The sequence below is a fragment of the Babylonia areolata genome, chromosome 3 (assembly GCF_041734735.1).
Source record: "Babylonia areolata isolate BAREFJ2019XMU chromosome 3, ASM4173473v1, whole genome shotgun sequence".
Lineage (NCBI taxonomy): Eukaryota > Metazoa > Mollusca > Gastropoda > Neogastropoda > Buccinidae > Babylonia > Babylonia areolata.
In genome coordinates, this window is record NC_134878.1 from 2,560,001 (window position 1) to 2,581,126 (window position 21,126).

The 21,126-nt window shown below is 48.0% G+C and overlaps 1 protein-coding gene across 1 annotated transcript in view; it reads right to left on the reverse strand.

Moving 5' to 3' along the window:
- The window catches only part of LOC143279665 (uncharacterized), a 355,077-nt gene that overhangs the window by 143,562 nt on the left and 190,389 nt on the right, over positions 1-21,126 (reverse strand). Inside the window, exon 2 of the mRNA XM_076583720.1 lies at positions 8,046-8,187. Within this exon, the coding sequence (XP_076439835.1) occupies positions 8,046-8,187 (142 nt within the window). The remainder of the gene's footprint in view (positions 1-8,045; positions 8,188-21,126) is intronic.

The following is a 21,126-nucleotide window of genomic DNA, read 5'->3' on the forward strand; positions in this document are numbered from 1 at the left end:
TGCTGCCAGGCCAGCCGCCTGATTCTGCCTTCATTTTCTTCACTCGCTATCATGCCTCGTGTGTGTGTGTGTGTGTGTGTGTGTGTGTGTGTGTGTGTGTGGCGGTGGGGGAGGGGGGGGCTGTTGTTACCAGTTGTTTTGTCCTTCCTGTTGTCCTGTTGTTCTGTTGGTGTGATGTTGAATAACGAGAGAGTGTGTGTGTAGGGAAGGGGGGGGGGCGGGGGGGGTGGTTGTTACCATTTGTTGTTTTGTCAAGAGAATATACGTGCCTGTGTATTCGTCGTCGTCGTCGTTGTTGTTGTTGTTGTTGTTGTTGTTGTTGTTGTTGTGTGTGTGTGTAACGAGAGGGCGAGCGATGTGTGTGGATTCACATCTGTAGCATCGTGAAATATTCTGAAATGGACTGCTGCTTCTGTCGCTGTTGCAGCGTGTGGAGTGGAGGAACGAAGAGGAAGTGGAAGGTAAATAGGGATAAGCAGCAGCAGCAACATTAGCAGCAGGAGGAGGATATGATGATGGTGATGATGATGTTGATGATGAATGACGAAGAACAGAAAACATTTAAATGAAAAAAATAATGGGCAGAAAATGTTGAAGAAGAGCAGGAAGAAGATGAAGACGAACAGGACATTGATAACGACGAAGTCCTCTCAAAACATTTTTTTTAACCATGCATCTGATGAAGAACTCCCTGCCACAAACATAACACAGCAATCTCCTCCACCTTTTAACGTTTTACGACTGGTCGACACACAATGTGAAGCGCTTAGAAAACCCATCTGGGGGTCACATTAAAACAAACCACACCCCAGGACAGGGGATAGGGGGTATGGACGGTGCTACCACCTCACAACAATGCTCTTTTCACCTCTTAAAAGACAGACAGACAGAAAGAAGCACCCAGCCCGGACTGATTTCTCCAGAGGACACTTTGAGGGAGCAGGGACCGCCTGCCACTCACACTTGGAGCACCCTCTGTCGGCACTGGGGACCCCGTTACAGCGCCGCTAGTCACATGGTTGTCAACACCAGTCACATGGTTGTCAACACCAGTCACATGGTTGTCAACACTGGTTGTCAACACCAGTCACATGGTTGTCAACACTGGTTGTCAACACCAGTCACATGGTTGTCAACACTGGTTGTCAACACCAGTCACATGGTTATCAACACTGGTTGTCAACACCAGTCACATGGTTATCAACACCGGTTGTCAACGCTAGGTAGGCGGGGAGAGGGGGCGTACTCGCTCCTCTTTGGTTTAAATAATCTTTAATTATTCAACAATACACATGATTACAATGCAATGAATGACAAAAGAGCATCAAGAAACTTAAAGCTTATGCTGTGCTCAAAACGTTGTACTTCAATTTTATCATGACGGCTGATGAACCATATTATCAATTGTATCAAATAACATTCATAAACAGTAAGTAATGAAATAATGAAATAAAACAAATAAAAACAAACAGTACATAATACAGTAAACTAATGCTAATATCAATACTAACATGAGATTAAATTTATTATCACCAGACGGGTGGGGGTGCGGGGAGGAGGACGGGGTCAGGAAAAGGGACGTCCAGCTGGGACCCCTGCTGGCAAACTGACGCGGGAATATTAAATACTGTTGGGGCGTGGCGCCGGCCACACGCGGCAGTTAAGGAAGGCTTAATACAGTTAGAAAGGCGGAACGGCTTTTTTGGGAGGGGGAAGGGGGGTTCGGAGAGGGGGTTGGGGTGGGGGTGGGGGGTGATGAAGGGGCGATTCGTGTGTGTGTCTGTGTGTGTGCTTGCGAGCACTGTATGCGCGTGCGTGAGTGTGGCTGGATGCGAGAACAAGAGAGACGGGGAGAAGAAGTATGGCAGAGGGGCAGGAGGCTGCTTGCAGGAAGCTGGCCCAGCTGGCTCTTTCCTTTTTCTGTTCTCCATCCTGCCCCGACCTCACTCTCTGGCCCTGGTTGGGGGGAGGGGGAGGGGCGGGGGGCATGCGCTGGCATCGTCCTCGGAAATTTAACGTTAGATTCACACGCACGCGCTGACATCACGCGCCCAGGGTTGTTGAGCCTGGCGACGTCCTGCGCAGTCCGGGGCCACGGGGGAGGCACGTGCTGCCTTATGCTGAGCGCTGCCAAAAGTCTCCCACACCCCCAGTGGACTGCCAGGTCCACCTCGCCGCCCAACGTTTTCCCCAACACCTTCCACGACCCGCTCTTTTCCGCCTGTTTTTCCCTTCTTCACTTTCACCACAAGCTTGTTTTGAAACTCGTTTCTGGCCAGTCTGTCTGAAATGTTTGTTGTTCTACTCAGGGGTGACTGTGACCGTGTATACCGTGCAGGCAGTTACTGACGGGACAGCGGTCTGAAACCTAGCACTCAGTTCCTTCCTCTATGTCCGCAGCAACGCTATACACTCTTTGCACCCACTGAACTTTTTTTTCCCACGAGCACGGAGTCCATATGCTGAAAAAAGTGGACTATTTTGTGTGGGTGAGCCAGACAAATAATTACAATCTAAACAGAGAGGGGGCGGGGAGGGGTGGTGAGAGAGGGAACAGGTGAGGGAACAGGTGTGTTTGAATGTTTGTGCGGAGGGGTGAGGGCGGGGTAGGGGTGGGGAGCGTACGTGTGAAGATGGGCTTATGTACATGTGGATTTATCCCTAGGATTCTAAATTTTCATGGCGGATTTGAAAGGCACAGGAAACAAGCCAATGGCGTGCACTTGTGCTTTGTGTTTAACCCCTTATATCACGCAAAAAATAAAGAAAAAAAGGTGGCCGTCCCTTATAGCGAACTGCTCTTCCCGGGGTAGAGCACCCTGTATTTCACACGGAGAAACACGTTGTGATAAAACGTGATGTAACGCAATACAATACAATACAACACACACACACACACACACACACACACACACACACACACACGCACGCACACACACACACACACCGTTAAACAGGACAGCAAACACCAATGATCTTTGCTGTTAGTTGTTGCAGTTGTTGCTCCCTCTAAACACCAAGCAAGCACACGCACAGCACACTGCACGCTGCGAAAGAGTTACCAGGTGAGTCTATCATTCCTCACAGTGCCTCACATATACATCCCGTCTGCTGGTTACCAAGTCTATCATTCCTTACAGTGACTCACATATACATCCCGCCTGCTGGTTACCAAGTGAGTCTATCATTCCTCACAGTGATGTACATATACATCCCGCCTGCTGGTTACCAAGTGAGACTACCATTCCTTACAGTGACTCACATATACATCCCGCCTGCTGGTTACCAAATGAGTCTATCATTCCTTACAGTGCCTCACATATACATCCCGCCTGCTGGTTACAAAGTGAGTCTATCATTCCTCACAGTGACTCACACATACATCCCGCCTGCTGGTTACCAAGTCTATCATTCCTCACAGTGACTCACACATACATCCCGCCTGCTGGTTACCAAGTCTATCATTCCTCACAGTGACTCACACATACATCCCGCCTGCTGGTTACCAAGTCTATCATTCCTCACAGTGATGTACATATACATCCCGCCTGCTGGTTACCAAGTCTATCATTCCTCACAGTGATGTACATATACATCCCGCCTGCTGGTTACCAAGACTACCATTCCTCACAATGATGTACATATACATCCCGCCTGCTGGTTACCAAGTCTATCATTCCTCACAGTGATGTACATACACATCCCGCCTGCTGGTTTACAAGACTACCATTCCTCACAGTGATGTACATACACATCCCACCTGCTGGTTACCAGTGAGTCTATCATTTCTCACAGTGATGTACATATACATCCCGCATGCTGGTTACCAAGTGAGTCTATCATTCCTCACAGTGACTCACATACACATCCAGCCTGCTGGTTACAAAGTGAGTCTATCATTCCTTACAGTGATGTACATACACATCCCGCCTGCTGGTTACCACGTCTACCATCCCTCACAGTTATGTACATATACAACCCGCCTGCTGGTTACCAAGTGAGTCTATCATTCCTCACAGTGATGTACATATACATCCCGCCTGCTGGTTACCAAGTCTACCATCCCTCACAGTGATGTACATACACATCCAGCCTGCTGGTTACAAAGTGAGTCTATCATTCCTTACAGTGATGTACATACACATCCCGCCTGCTGGTTACCAAGTGAGTCTATCATTCCTCACAGTGATGTACATATACATCCCGCCTGCTGGTTACCAAGTGAGTCTATCATTCCTCACAGTGATGTACATATACATCCCGCCTGCTGGTTACCAAGTCTATCATTCCTTACAGTGATGTACATACACATCCCGCCTGCTGGTTACCGACTCTCTCTCTCTCTCTCTGTGCCCCCCTCCCCCCTTTTGCGTATATGCGTGCGAGCGCACGTGTGTGTGTGTGTGTGTGTGTGTGTGTGTTGAAAAACAAAGAAATCCCCACAACATCCAACACCCCCCTCACCTCCATCTAGCCCGCCCGTTCTTTCCCGTCAAAAGAGCAGCATCTGCCTTTCCTTTCCCTTCCTTGTTCTCTGTTTACTTCAGTCCTTCAGCTTCTTTTTTCAAGCGGGCTTTGAATCGATGGAGGAAGCGCAAAACTGAGCGCTGTGCTTAACGAGAATTTCGAGTGCGCACGCTTGAATGTAAACGAATGGTTGAACGTTTTGCTTCAGTTGACGCGAAAACGAACATGTGTGGAGAAAGAAAAATTAATAACCGTGCGGTCCTCGGGGCCATTGTCTATTACAGAGCTGTCGGTAAAATGGATTCTGGAGCGAAACGCGGGTCGATTTAGAGTTTGTTGAATTCTGCACCATAGCCTGCCTCTTCCCTGTTTTTACACACACACACACACACACACACACACGCGTACGTACGGTCGCACGGCAGCACGCAGGCATGTGAGCGGCTGAAATGTTGACACTGACAATCCCCCCACCCCACCCCATTTCCCCCGTATTTTTTCCAAATAAAACATAATTAAACGAAATTAGAAAAGAGATAAAAAAAATCTAGAGAGAGAGAGTTAGACAGACAGACAGAGACAGAGAGAAAGAGAGAGCAAGAGAGGGGGAGAGGGAGAGACAGACAGAGACAGACACACAGACCGACAGAGACAGAGAGAGAGAAGGGGGAGGGAGAAGGAGGGAGGGATGGAGGACGGAAGAGAGACAGAGGAAAGGAGGGGGAGAGACAGCGAGGAGGGAAGAGAGAGAGAGGGGGACAGAGGAAAGGAGAGGTAGAGAGACAGAGGAGATGGAGAGAGAGAGAAAGGTAGGAAGAAAGGGGGGAAGGAAAGAAGCGAGAAAGACAGAAGGGGACAGACAGAAAGGAATTGAAAGACGAGACGCTCCCAGTGGTGGAGTGTGCAGGTAAATATTTAACAGGAGCGTTGGAAGCCAAGCTAAACATTTCACTCCAGATTCCCAGCACCGAAACACACCACTTGACAGAGAGCAGGGAATTCAGATGCCCAGACTCTGTTCAAAATGGAGATTTTATCAGCAGTCAACCGGCTCTGGCGCTGACTTGTGAAAACGAACTCGCGCGCACATAATTTGGGACTTACTTGTTTATATTGATGAAAAAGGTGGAGGAGGATGACGATGCTGCGATGGAGGTCCACTGTAGGTTTGGGTGTATGTGACAAGTCTGTTATCTACGCTTCCTGTCATAATGATATCCTGATGTCAACCAGGCCCGAAAGATACAGACACTTGCAGTGTCTGTCAGGAACTTTGAGCAACACACCCAAAGACGCATTTGTGAAGTGGATGACACTCGACTGTGTGGTCCCAGTCTCCCCATTTAAGCCCACAGCACACTCTAAGTCTGGGTAGGAGTCGGCTGCGGGCCGAAAAACCCAACTCTGCTGGGATTCGAACCCGCGTCCTCCAAGCCGTCAGTCTGCCTGCCAACCACTTCGCCACGACGGCTGGTCCATCTCTTCCTCCTCCTCTTCTTCTGCTTCTCCTTCTTCTTCTTCCCTTTTCCCCATTCTCCTTGCACCAGAAGAAATGCACTGAGCATCAAATATTTGATGTCATCTTATGTGATCACATAATATATAACTTTTGTTGGGTTTTGCTCATGTTGTTTTTCTCAGACGTAATGAAAGCAAGGATAAAACCACAGAAAGTGAAAAGGGCGAGGGGAGTTGAAGGGAAGGAGAGAGAGAGAGGGTCAGGGGAGTTGAAGGGAAGGAGAGAGAGAGGGGGGGAGGAGAGTTGAAGGGAAGGAGAGAGAGAGGGGGGAGGGGAGTTGAAGGGAAGGAGAGAGAGAGGGGGGAGGGGAGTTGAAGGGAAGGAGAGAGAGAGGGGGGAGTTGAAGGGAAGGAGAGAGAGGGGGGGTTGAAGGGAAGGAAAGAGAGAGGGGGGTTGAAGGGAAGGAGAGAGAGAGGGGGGAGTTGAAAGGAAGGAGAGAGAGGGGGGAGGAGAGTTGAAGGGAAGGAGAGAGAGAGGGGGGAGTTGAAAGGAAGGAGAGAGAGGGGGGGTTGAAGGGAAGGAAAGAGAGATGGGGGTTGAAGGGAAGGAGAGAGAGAGGTTCAGGGGAGTTGAAGGGAAGGAGAGAGAGAGCGGGAGGAGGGGAGTTGAAGGGAAGGTGAGAGAGAGGGGGGAGGGGAGTTGAAGGGAAGGAGAGAGAGAGCGGGAGGAGGGGAGTTGAAGGGAAGGAGAGAGAGAGCGGGAGGAGGGGAGTTGAAGGGAAGGAGAGAGAGAGGGGGGAGGGGAGTTGAAGGGAAGGAGAGAGAGATGGGGGAGGGGAGTTGAAGGGACACACACACACACACACACACACACACACACACACACACACACACACACACGAACATTTTCTCCATTTTCGACCTTGCTCCAACATGTAATCTCTCCTCTAACAAGTCTATTTTCTACTTTTTAAAAAAAAATCACATTTTCTTTCCTTTGAGATAATAACGTATTAACTCTTTCGCCCGTATGTTTTTGATATTGTGAGGCGCGAACATGTCCCTTTTAGCGCCTAAGCCCCCTGAAAATAACAGATCGGCTTTGAAGTCAGGTCCACTCGTGCACGCACGTGCGCCCCGTTTTCCGAAAGAGAAAAAAGGGAGAGAGTGAAGATAGCATGGGCATGGTGGGGGCGTGGTGGGGTGGTGGGTGGTGGGTGGTGGTTGGAGGAGGATGCAGGAGAATTCCTCGCCAATTTTGAGGTTGATTAAAGAATATCATAAAGGAAGGGCCGGGGTTTTTTGTGTTGGAATCCATAAGCTTTTAATACCTCTGCCCCCCAGCGCCCTCACCTCCCAGGAAGGCCGGGGTTTTATTGGTAAGGGTGATAACGTCGTTAAAGGGGAAAGGGAGGTGATACTTGGGGCAGAAAGGGAGGTGATACTAGGGGCAAGTTTTGTGGGGGCGACTGGGAGAGAGAGAGAGAGAGAGATTTGTTGGAGACTGTGGGAAGGAGTGGGCAGAAGAGGGAGAGACACAGACAGTGGAAAAGAGAGAGGAGGAGGGAGACAGAAAGACATCGATGCGGGGAAGAGAGGGAGGGTGGGAGGAATAGAGACAGACAGACAAAGTTCGTGCGTTCAGGAATGCGTTTCTGTACTTTAACATAGTTGTGTACATAAACATTCGTTGACCCGTTCGTCATTTTCAATTAAAAATAATTAATTAATTAATTTCCGCGTCTCAGGCCTCTTCCCATGTACAAAGAAAGACTGTCTCCACACATGAATACACCCCACGGCCACATCTCTCCACACACACATACTCACACAGACATAGACACACACAGACACACACACACACATACAGACAAACACACACACACTCACACAGACAAACACACACACACACACACACACACATATACACATACACTCACACTCACACACACACACACACACAAACAAACAAACACACGTAAATAGATGGATAAAAAAAAAAAAAGCACACCAAAAATCAACAATCAAAATAATAAAAACAAACACACAAACATTCTCTCTCTCTCTCTCTCTCTCTCTCTCTCTCTCTCTCTCTCTCTCTCTCTCTCTCTCTCACTGACCTGTCGGAGACGAGGTACTTCTTGCCATCACTGCTGATGCAGCGTCCCTTGTGGGAGACGGAGTGTTTGGTGATGCGGATCTCTCCCAGCCCGTTCTGGTACCACGTGCCCCACCACTCGCTGGGGAAGCTGCACCGGGAAGCTGCAACACCACACACTGATGGTCAGGGCAGGGGGTGGGCTGGGATGGGTGGGGTGGGCTGGGTTCTTGAGTTATTTTGCGCTGTGCTGTGCTGTGTTTTGCTGTGCTCTACGTGTTGTGTTGAGTCATGTTGTACTGTATTGTGCTGTGTTGTGCTGTGCTGTGTTGTGCAGTGCTGTACGTGTTGTGTTGTGCTGTACTGAGCTGTGTTGTGCTGTGCCGTGCTGTACTGTGTTGAGTTGTGTTGAGTTGTGTTGTGCTGTGATGTGATGTGCTGTGTTCAGCTGTGCTGTATTGTGCTGTGCCGTGCTGTACTGTGTTGTGCTGTGATGTGCTGTGCTGTGCCGTGTTGTGTTACTTTCTGTCACATCAGGTTTCTCTCTCAAATTCCCCCACATGTGAGGATCCTACAGGTGGGCTGTACTCTCTCTCTCTCTCTCTGTCTGTCTGTCTGTCTGTCTGCCTGTTGTCTGTGTGCGAGTGTGTGTGTGCGCGCGCGTTTGTGTGTGTCTTGTTGTTGTTGTTGTTGTAAAAACATCATTATCGTTTTCTGCGCGGACACACAACACACGGACACGCAAACGACAAACACACCGGGGACAGAAAGATGAGCAAGCGAGAAAGTGAGTCAATCAAAGAGTTAGTGAGTCAAACAGTGAGTCAGTGAGCGAGTCTGCTAGTAGTCTACTCAGTTTTCCAGTGACTGAGTGAAGGAGTGAGTGCGTCAAGAACTCAGAACCAGAACAATAACGACGAGAATAACAAACGGATAAATCTTCATCACCATGATCATCATCACTGCAATCATCACCATCATGCACGGTGAAAACAAAAATGCAAAAGAACTATAACAAGAACAGGAAGAACAAGAAAAAGAAGAAGAAGCACAGAGAGAAAAGAAGAAGAACAAATACAAGAAGAACAAGAAGAAGAAGAAGCATTATGGAAGAAGTGGAGAGGGATAGTGCGGGACGGGAAGAAAGAAGAAAATGGGCATACAAGGAGGTCAATAAGGATGGTGATGATAAGGAGGAGGAGGAAGAGGAAGGAAGGATGGTGATGATAAAGAGGAGGAGGAAGAGGAAGTGGTGAAGGAGGGCGCGAAGGAAGGAAGGATGAATTAAAAGCTAGCAAAGGGGAGGAAGAAAAAGTGAAGATGATGCGGGCATCAAACGACCACCAGAAAACAGCCATTATTAAAGCACGCACAAAACCAAACACAGAAAGAAGGAAAGAAGCAACCACGACCCAGAAGACGAAAGGAACAACAAGGACACAGCAACACATTTCTGTCACATTTCTGTCTCTTATCAGCCAACGACAAGCAACGCAAAAAAAAAAAAAAAAAAAAAAGGATATAACCCTTCTCGCTCCCTCACTCACCCCCACCCCTCGCCCCCTCCATCCAAAGAAAAGACAAGCGGGGTTGGAAGCTCCCAGAATTCCCCTGCGTCACCCCCACCACCCCCATCACCATCACCAACACCAGGGCCATTCGTCTCAACCAATCAGCTTGAGGAGACGAGATATGACTGCAAATGGCGGCCATTTGGCCTGAGCGGCAGAGGGAAGCCCCAACAGGTTGTGAATCAGCGGACCAGGCCGGGGGAGGGAGGGGAGAGGGGGCAGGGGATCCAACGGGTGCCCATCGTAATGAATCCCCAAATTACACAGCTGTCTGTGCTAATGCTCTCCAACGCTCTCACTAATCTCTCTGTCTCTGTCTCTTGGCCTCTCGGTTCGTCTCTCTCTCTCTCTCTCTCCCTCCTCTCTCTCTCTCTTTCACTCGTTCCCGCTTTCTATCTCTGTGTCATCCTCTCCCCTCTCCTCCCCCCTAATTACTCTTTTTTCTCTTTCTTCTTTCCCTTTTTTTTCATCCCCATTTTGAAGCCTTAGACGAGCGAAGTGACTCACTGTAGGATTTAATTTCCATTACAATCATGATGAAGGAACTGGAGGGGGTGGGGGAGGAGATGATGGGATATAGGGGGATGTAGGGGGGTGGTTGGAGGAAGCCATGCTTGGAATCTTCTTCACTGGATTCTTCTTGTGCGGGGTGAAGGTGGTGGTGGTGGTGGATGAGGATGAGGACATGGAGAATTACCTCCGATAACAATCCTTACGACTTGTCTGTCATCAACATCAACATCAACATCATCGCTGTGTAGACGATGTTGAAATTAACGTGACCTTCATTGCACGGTTTTCGTTCCGTTAAAAAAATATCGTCTTTCAGTTTTGTTTATTTCAAACGTTTACGGCTCGGATTTATTTTCATTTGAATCAGATGAACTTGGAATTTCACTGCATGAACCTATTTCTATTTTCAAAAACAAACAAACGCAAAACAACAACAACAACAACAACAAAACAGACACACACCACCATTCATTGTTGCCGTCATTTCAAATGAATCTTATATCATTTCCTCTAGCCTCTGTTCGAATAACAGCTCTGGCTTTGTCCCCCCGCCACCCTCCCCACACACCCCTCCTCCATCTACCCCTCCACCCTCTCCTCATCCCCCACCCACACCCCATCGCCATACCGTTACTGACGTCATGACGTCAAACATGTCAGCCACGTGTGACCGTGTGACAAAAGACAAAGACCTCGACAACCAGGAAAGGAGATGGGCAACGTGGCGGATAAAAGATTACAACACGGACAAAGAAGCGGAGTACCGTAGAAGGTCTGCGTGTGTGTGGGGGGGGGGGGGCGGGGGGGGGGGGGGGGAGGGGGGGGGAGGGGGGAGTGGCTGGATGAGGGGGTGTCATCAGCCAGACACCAGAAGACCTTGATGACGGGCAGAGAAGGGTAGGGCGTGGTGATGGCGCTTGTCGAGTTGTTTGTCCTGATGACAGTTAGCAAGACGACACCCACCCCACCCACCACCACCACCCAGACACTCCCTCCCTGTCCCTTCCCCTCCCTCCCCCCCCACTCCCCGCACTCCCCCACCCCCTAACGGCGGAGACAGACCCAGGACACATGGAGAGGGAGTGGGGAAAGTAGCCTTTGGCACGTGCAGTTCGTAGTAATTCCAGACTTGGGGGCCATTTCGAAAGAAAAAAAACAAAAAACAAAAACGGCCAGGAGGGGATTCTGTCAGCAACAGAGCTTCTGTCCACTGACACCCACAGCCCTTCAATGCTCCCCACCCCTACCTTCCGCCCCCTCTCCCCCTTCCCCGTTTCGTCTTCGTCTCTGCCTCCTCTCACTCCCTCTCCCCACCCCACCCCCAACACCCCCTCACACACATGGGCGTAAACTTGAACCCTCGTTAGTATTATCGTGCATGACATTTCGAAGATTTCGTGTGTGTGTGTGTGTGTGTGTGTGTGTGTGTGTGTGTGTGTGTGTCTCTCTCTCTCTCTCTCTCTCTCTCTCTCTCTCTCTCTTCACTCGAACTACTCTCTCCATCATTACCACCACCATCACCGCCACCACCATCTTGGTCCAATCCCGGTGCCAGCCATCTCATTTTCTCCGCTATTTCCATCCTGCTCTCCCACCCCCCAGCCATTCCGTCTCCCCTCCACTCCCCCACCCCACTTGTTAAATTAACTGGGAGAGAGAGAGGGAGAGAGAGGAGAGGTGAATGACTATCTGTAGCCTTGACCTGAACTTGTAATAATATCTCACCTGCCGCATTTCGACTTCTCATGTAGGCATCGGTTGAACAGAAGAAGGAAAAGGACAAAAAAAAAACTGATTCACCTTTGGATGACACTTCATAGGAGGGAGTGTTATCTGAAACACGTAGCAACAGTGCTCCATTGAACGTTTCGTCACGATGGCATCATGTATCGTCTACAAGTCCTATTTCAAGCTGTCTCATTTTCACAGCTATAAAGAGATCAACTTTTTGTTTCTTTTTTATCATCCAGACTTTTCAAGTTCTATCGTGTCCCTCTTTGATTTGATTTCATTTCACTTTACTTCATTTATTTTCTCGTTTCCATCAAAACATCTTCCTGCCTACACCTTCGACTTGATTTGTACGGCATAAACACAAGTCGTTAAATGTGTATAATATCATTATTGCAAATTCCATCAAAAAATAAAATGAATAAAGAAACACAATCAGATACATTGCAGATCACTCAATGTGACATTTCTTGATAACAAACATTGACCTTCCAGACGAAACAAGACAAGTCCAAAACAAGACCACTTCACTGCACCGAGTACAAACAAATTCATGCCAGTATACGCACAAAGACCAGGGACAAAACAGGCTCACGAACAAGTAGCAACCGCCTCTCGACTGGCGCGGTGGGTTTATGCACAGGTCAAATATCTGCCTTTTTCCTTTTGATCCTTCAGGTGTGCGGTGTAGCAATGTCAAATATCTGCCTTTTTCCTTTGATCCTTCAGGTGTGCGGTGTAGCAATGTCAAATATCTGCCTTTTTCCTTTTGGTCCTTCAGATGTGCGGTGTAGCAATGTCAAATATCTGCCTTTTTCCTTTTGATCCTTCAGGTGTGCGGTGTAGCAATGTCAAATATCTGCCTTTTTCCTTTTGATCCTTCAGGTGTGCGGTGTAGCAATGTCAAATATCTGCCTTTTTCCTTTTGATCCTTCAGGTGTGCGGTGTAGCAATGTCAAATATCTGCCTTTTTCCTTTGATCCTTCAGGTGTGCGGTGTAGCAATGCTCATCCTTGACCCGGAGTGTCAGGATCAGTCCGCGTCATTTGACGCCTCCAGAAAACCGAAACTGAAACCGAACCCCCACCCCCTCCTCTCTCTCTCTATCTCTGTGTCTGTCTGTCTGTCTGTCTCTCTCTCTCTCTCTCCCTCTCTCTCTCCCTTCCCCATGCACACTACGTCAGGACGCTAACGCCATTCCTTTATTCCCCGACCACAACGTGCACAAGGATGGGGCAATGAAAACGAGTCCAGGACAGACAGAGAGAATGAGAGAGAACAAAGACTGTTTCTAACGTGGCACCATTGTTGCAAATTCCAGCAAAGTTGTTTCAATGCGTCGCCTGTCTTGCAAAGTTTTGGACTTTGTTTTGATTTGCTGCATCTTTTGCATCGATCCACCGTAAGGAGCATGTTTTGGGTATTAACTCTTGTGCACCTTGCTTTCTCAAACACCTGTAAAGGTGGTGGTGGTTTTTCTCACCAACCGCCTCTCTCTCTTCCCGCCTCTCTCTGTCCCTGTATACAGAGTACTACAATACAACACGATACAATACAATGCAAAACAATACAATACAATACAACGCAACACAATACAATACAATACAATGCCTAAAATGATGTTGCACCCATCATGAGGGGCAATGATCTGAAATCTCTCTCTCTCTCTCTCTCTCTCTCTCTCTCTCTCTCTCTCCCCAACACTTGTTTGTCTTCATATTTTCAAGCTGTGCGTGGAGGTGGGAGGGGTGTATTTCTTGACTGGAGCCGGCAATCCTCCCCCACCTCCTCCTCCTCCCCCACCTCCCCAGTCTTGTGCTTCTCTCCCCTTTCATTACCATCCAAACGCTAAAGCTTCCCCCCCCTCCCCACCCCCACCCCCATCAAATATGCAGCGCCACCTGATGTTTTCAATTTTTTTTTTTTTTATCAACCTGATTAAATCAGGGAAAGGGGAGAGTGGCTGTCTTCATCCTTGACCTAAAAGTTTGTTGTATTTTTTGTTTTGTTTTGTTTTGTTTTTCAAATTCATTTCTTTGTTCTGGCACGATGATTATCTTCGAGGTGTTTGTTTTTGTTTATCATTCCGCAGACAGCTGTTGTTCCTCTGAACAAAACAACTTATTATATATATATATATATATATATATATATATATATATATATATATCAGACACACACACACACACACACACACACACACACACACACAGAGAGAGAGAGAGACACACACACACAGAGACAGAAACAGACAGACAGACAGAGCGAGCCATGAAGCCACAGTCACAGAACGAAAGGAGAGCCATGAAGCCACAGTCACAGAACGAAAGGAGAGCCATGAAGCCACAGTCACAGAACGAAAGGAGAGCCATGAAGCCACAGTCACAGAACGAAAGGAGAGCCGTGAAGCCACAGTCACAGAACGAAAGGAGAGCCAGGAAGCGTGGGGTGGGGTGGGGTGTGGGGTGGGGTGGGTGGGGGATGTGTGTGTTCTCTGATTTCAATTCATTCTTCCACTGTGGCTGCTCCTTTGATTCAAAGATGGCTCACACCACCACCATCACACCACCACCACCACCTCCAGCCAGCCCCCACCCCCACCCCACGCCACCCTCCTCCTCCCATCCCCTTCCCTACACATCTCACCCACTCCTCCCTTTTCCCCCTTGCCCAAGTGTATTGATTTTCTTCACTTTAAAAGAAAGAGACAACAGGGTCAGGTGAAGAATGAAGTCACAGACACAGAGAGAGAGAGAGAGAGAGAGAGAGAGAGAGAGAGAGAGGTGGGGGGGGGGGGGGTAGGTGGGAGGGGACAATGGGGTGAGACACAGAAAGAAATATGAAAGAAATCATTTGGCGATGGTCTTTTCTATTTATCTTTTTTTTTAAATGTTTTTTAAAAATATCTGCTTTTATATTTGTTTATTTCTTTATATATTGTGCGTTCTTTAATGCTTGTTTTGTTTTCTTTCGTTTTTTTTTTATTACGTATATGATATTCGGCGAGTTCGATGTTTTGGGGGGACTGTGTTGTTCACATGGAATGCTTTTAGAGATGTTTACGTGTGGTTGTGATTTTTATGCACAGTGTTTCTTTTATGTTCTATTTTACTCGTGTTATGTGCCTTGAGCATTACTGTATTTTAATGAAAGGCGCAATATAAATAAACTATTCTTATTCTTATTATCATTATTATTATTATCGTTATTTATCTATCACTTTATTATTTTTACAAATCAGCAAGCAATCAGTCATTATCAGAGAAATCTTAGTAACTAAAACATAGTATATTACTGATGCATAGGAGGCAGACAGACAAACACAGAGACACAGACTGGAGAAGAAGAACAAGAAGAAGAACAAGAAGGGAAAAAGAAACAGAAGACCTTGAAACATTAAAAAATGGAATAATGCCAAGAAGAAGAAGATATATCTTAAAGGAGAAGAAAAAAGATTGTGAAAAAGAGAGAGAGAGAGACGGAGACAGACAGACAGACAGGCAGACAGAGACAGAGAAACAGAGAGACAGACAGATAGACAGAGAGAGAGAGAGACGGAGACAGACAGACAGGCAGACAGAGACAGAGAAACAGAGAGACAGACAGACAGAGACAGAGACAGAGAGAGATGCGGGTTAAGAAGTGAGGGATAGAGCGGTAGAAGGTGAGATGGTCAGTCAAACATATTCACAGAGAGACAGAGAGAGAGAGAGAGAGAGAGAGAGAGAGAGAGAGAGAGAGAGAGAGAAACAAGGACACTAAGACAGAGGAAGGGAGGGTAAAGGGGGTGGGGACTGACAGAAGAAAGAGAGAAAGGTGAGGGAGGGGGGTGGGGGAGACAGTTGGGCCGAGGGAAGAAGACCACGTGTTTTATTCCAGAATTGAGACTTTTGGCATGGCCCATTGTTCCATGACAGACAGACAGAAAACAGAGAGACAGACAGACAGAGACATGGAGACAGAAACTGAGATGGAGGGCGGAGTGAGAGAGTGAGAGAGAGAGAGAGAGTGTGTGTGTGTGTGCGCGCGCGCGCGTGCGTAATAAGCGTGCGTGTGTGTCTGAGTCTGTGTGTGTGTGTGGATGTGCAATTAATTTCTGGTTCTGGTTAATCTCAAGCAGCTCATCCGTGCCCGATTACGCGCTCGTCAATTTCCGCTCGCACGTCGCCCCACAACAAAGAGGTCACGTGGCTCACACAACCCGTCACTACTCAGCCCCCCCCCTCCCCCCGCCCCTCCCCCCGACCCCCCCTCCCCACACACACCCCACACCACGGCTCCCTTCTCCTCCACGTCCCTCCCCCTCCCCCTTTATTCCGTTGTGTGCTGCCTTTCCCGCCCCCTCTCTCTGTCTCACAGGGCAGGGAGGAGAGAGAACCTTGCACCACGTGGCAGCAGGGGGTGGGGGGGGGGGGGGGGGAGGGAGGACAAGGACATTGTCTTGTGCTGTTCTACAACACTCCCCTGGCACTGCTTTCTCAACAGTAAAGATTTTTTTTTTAAATGGCTGAGAGAGGGAGGAAGAAGGTTGGGGGAAGAAAGAACGCGAGAGAGATAGATAGAAAGAGAAAGATGTTGAGAGGGGGAGAGGCAGAGAGAGAGAGAGAGAGAGAGGCAGATACAGAGACAGACAGAAATACAGAGACGCAAAATTGGAAGAAGAAATGTTTCACAGATATTTGAAAGTGGAGCAGGACAGAGGAGGCAGTGGTCCTGCTTCCAGACAGACCTGCCTGGAACCGTGCCGCTTTCCCAACAGAAACACAGACACACAGACCAAGACACCGTGCCGCTTTCCCAACAGAAACACAGACACACAGACCAAGACACCGTGTCGCTTTCCCAACAGAAACACAGACACACAGACCAAGACACCGTGCCGCTTTCCCAACAGAAACACAGACACACAGACCAAGACACCGTGTCGCTTTCCCAACAGAAACACAGACACACAGACCAAGACACCGTGCCGCTTTCCCAACAGAAACAGACACACAAACCAAGACACCGTGCCGCTTTCCCAACAGAAACAGACACACAGACCAAGACACCGTGCCGCTTTCCCAACAGAAACACAGACACACAGACCAAGACACCGTGTCGCTTTCCCAACAGAAACACAGACACACAGACCAAGACACCGTGTCGCTTTCCCAACAGAAACAGACACACAGACCAAGACACCGTGCCGCTTTCCCAACAGACACACAGACCAAGACACCGTGCCGCTTTCCCAACAGAAACACAGACACACAGACCAAGACACCGTGTCGCTTTCCCAACAGAAACACAGACCAAGACACCGTGTCGCTTTCCCAACAGAAACACAGACACACAGACCAAGACACCGTGTCGCTTTCCCAACAGAAACAGACACACAGACCAAGACACCGTGCCGCTTTCCCAACAGACTCACAGACACACAGACCAAGACACCGTGTCGCTTTCCCAACAGACACACAGACACACAGACCAAGACACCGTGCCGCTTTCCCAACAGAATCACAGACACACAGACCAAGACACCGTGCCGCTTTCCCAACAGAAACACAGACCAAGACACCGTGCCGCTTTCCCAACAGAAACACAGACACACAGACCAAGACACCGTGCCGCTTTCCCAACAGAAACACAGACACACAGACCAAGACACCGTTCCCAACAGAAACACAGACACACAGACCAAGACACCGTGTCGCTTTCCCAACAGAAACACAGACCAAGACACCGTGTCGCTTTCCCAACAGAAACACAGACCAAGACACCGTGTCGCTTTCCCAACAGAAACACAGACCAAGACACCGTGTCGCTTTCCCAACAGAAACACAGACCAAGACACCGTGCCGCTTTCCCAACAGAAACACAGACACACAGACCAAGACAAACGCCCCACAACGGCAGTGACAGCGATAACATGTACTTCAGCGTAATAACAGCAACAAACAAGACTGACATCACTTCAGCACATGTCAACATCTCTCAACCACATACACTCCACACAACTGACGACACGTCTTGTTGGCAGAACAAGTGCTGAAAAACCCTGAACAAGCACGTTAACGACACTGGAGGAGGTGTTGCAGTAAAGCCCCAAGTGGTTTGCACTGCTTTGCACGAGAGCCATTGACTTGCTGGCTGTCTCAACAACTTCATGGAGATGGAGATGAAGTGTCCGCACTTCTTTCTAAAGCCCGTTTCGTTTCCCATGTCTCAGCACGTACATTGCATGCCTAAGTAAAAAGGAAATAATACTAATACAATAAATTTATATTCATAACAAAAGATAAACATTCAAAATGTGATAAATAAATCATAAGAATCCTAAATACAACGATAAAAAAAGAATTACTTTTTTTTTTTTTTAGAGTCCACCAATCGATCAAATGAATTTATGAAATTTAAAACGGTTAACATAATTACGCGCACAACGTTTTCGAATCGTTGAAATGTTCATCTCCAGTCTGCAACGCGTACAATGTCAAGTATCAAAAAAATCCAGAATCCAGGAGGCGCCAGTTACTGGGAGGGGGAGAGGGGGGTGAGGTGGGGGGAGGAGAGGGAGGAGGAGGGGTTTGGGGCAGGGGTGGGGGGTGGGGGGTGCCCTTTTCGCCTGCGCAGCTCTGTCAGGATTTTGTGTTCTGCATTCTGTTCATAGCCCATCTCTCCCATCATTTGTTACTTTGTTTCCTTGTTGTTGTTGTTATTTTGATGTTGTGTTCATTGCATTCTGACTGTCCGGGAAACATCAGTTTGCTCATCTCTCCAGCTAACTGTTTGTCGTGCATGGCGATGCATGTAGCCAATAATTACTTTCTCTTTTATACTATATGAAAACACTCCATCCTCCATTCTAAAAAGTCTTTTCTTTGATTTCCAGTTTTGATTACACACAGACTGGTCCACTTTAATGAGTTTTTTCCCCAGTCTGCGTCATACCTTTAATATACCTATATAAATCTGAAGGCAGTGAGTGCTACCTTGTGGTCGTGTTTCTATTTTCATCCAAATTTTGTTTTCCATTTGTTTTTTGTTTGTTTCTTTTCTTTTCTTTTTCTTTGTCGGACTATTAGTTGTGGTTGTTCTTAAAATGGTATCATTTAACGCCTTTTCAACGTGTGCGTGTGCGCGTGCGTGCGTGTATGCGTATGTGGCGTGTGCGTGTGTGTGTGTGTGTGCATGTGTGTGCGTGCGTGCGTGCGTGAGTGTATCTATGAGTCATCTTAGTTGGAAGCGATATTGTGTCAGAGCGATAAACAGCAGATCCAACATATCAAGTGAAAGGTCAGACGGTCAGCCAGACACACACACACAGACTAAGAAAGGAAAATCTGGGAGCATATCTCGAGACAGACATGAAACAAATTGCTTCCAGTCCCCGTCTGTCTGTCTGTCTGTCTCCGTCTGTCTGTCTGTCTGTCTGTCTCCGTCTGTCTGTCTGTCCTTTCCTTCTCATCATTCTCAGTTCATGGCGGCATTAAAACCTTTTTTTATCAGAAGAAAACGGAAAAAAAACAAGAAAAAAAAATCGCTGCAGTTGTTTGTTTAAAGCGGAAGGCAAGAGCAGGATTACATTCAGATAAACACCACAGTCAAGAAGCCTGGCTTCAATTTCTTTCTCTGCTGCAAATGTTGATAAACTGGCACCGAGGGGTGTGTGGAAGGGGTAGGGAAAAAAAAGCTGCATGAATGTGAACGGATTTAGAATGTGGAAGTTGGCAAGGTAATTGAAATAGGAACTTGACACCAGAAGTGTTGAGACACCAGGAATTGAAGGGAGGCTGCACGAGGAAGGCTGTAACAGAAATCAAACTGATACAGTGTCACACAAAGAGCGGAAAGCCAAGGCTGAGGTTCCATCATTTGCAATTTTATTTTTGAAACAATAAAAAAAAGTACACCCTCTGTCTCTTTCCAGTTCTTTTCTCTGTGTCTGTCTCTCTTTGTTTCCACTACCCCCACTCCCAAACCCCTCTTCTGTGCGTGTGTCTCTGTCTCTGTCTGTCTCTGTCTCTGTCTGTCTGTCTGTCTGTCTGTCTGTCTGTCTGCCTGTCTCTCTCTCTCTCTCATCTACTTCGTGCACCATCTCTTGTCTGACTCAATCTCACGCAATTTTCTGTTTCAGTTTCCAGTTTCCAGATAGCCGCCTCAGACTGATGCAAGATATCAAGTTCTAGACTTTGGTATGTGCGTGCATTTTGCAAAATCAATGATAGATTTACACACTAACACAACTCAAAATACACACAGCTAGCTAGCCCAGTTGTAAGAGAGAAAGGGAGAAAGGGTAGAGACAGATAGAGTGAAGCAGACACAGTCACAGAGAGAGAGAGGGGGAGAGACGGAAGGAGAGAGAGAGAGAGAGGGAGGGAGACAGACAGACAGACAGAGAACGGAGAGACAGAGAGACGGAGAGGCAGACATGCAGTGAGATAGTGATACAAAGACAGGCGCACACACACACACACACACACACACACACACACGGAGAGAGAGAGAGAGAGAGAGAGAGAGAGAGAGAGAGAGAGAGAGAGAGAGAGAGAGCTGTGATGTTTTATTGATATGAGGGTAAAAGGATAAGCTGAAAGATTCTCGTCGTCATGCCCTCACGCAGAAAGGCAGCGAAAGACAAACAAAGAAACAAAGTGGAAAAGAAGGAGAAGGAGGAGAATGGAGCAGAGACAGAGACAGGGAGAGAGAAACAAAGTGGAAAAGGAGTGGAGGGACAGAAGGAGAAGGAAGAGACTGGAGCAGAGACAGAGACAGGGAGAGGCAAGGAGAGAGACAATGGGAGCGCCGCACGCACTCTGCATGCAGCATAACCACTTAAGTCATCCCACGCTACACAGGGTATCACTCACACACACACACACACACACACACACACACACACACACACACACACACACACACACACACACACACACACACACGACAAACCCACCCACCCATTCCACCTCCATCTTTCCCCCACAAGAAAGTGATGAGAGCAATGTATGCAAACAGTGCAGGCAATTTTCATCCTCCACCCCACCCCACCCCACCCCACCCCCTCTCTTTCCCCACTCCAGCCTTCACTCTCTCTCTCTTCTCTTCAGACAGAGAGACAGAGAGGGAGAGGAGGGTGACAGGAAGAGACAGAGACACAGGGAGAAAGGTTGAGACAGGGAGAGACAGAGACATAGGGAAACAGAGACAGACAGACAGACAGAAAGAGAGAGAGGGGGAGGAGGGAGACAGGGAGAGACAGAGACACAGGGAGAAAGGTTGAGACAGGGAGAGACAGAGACA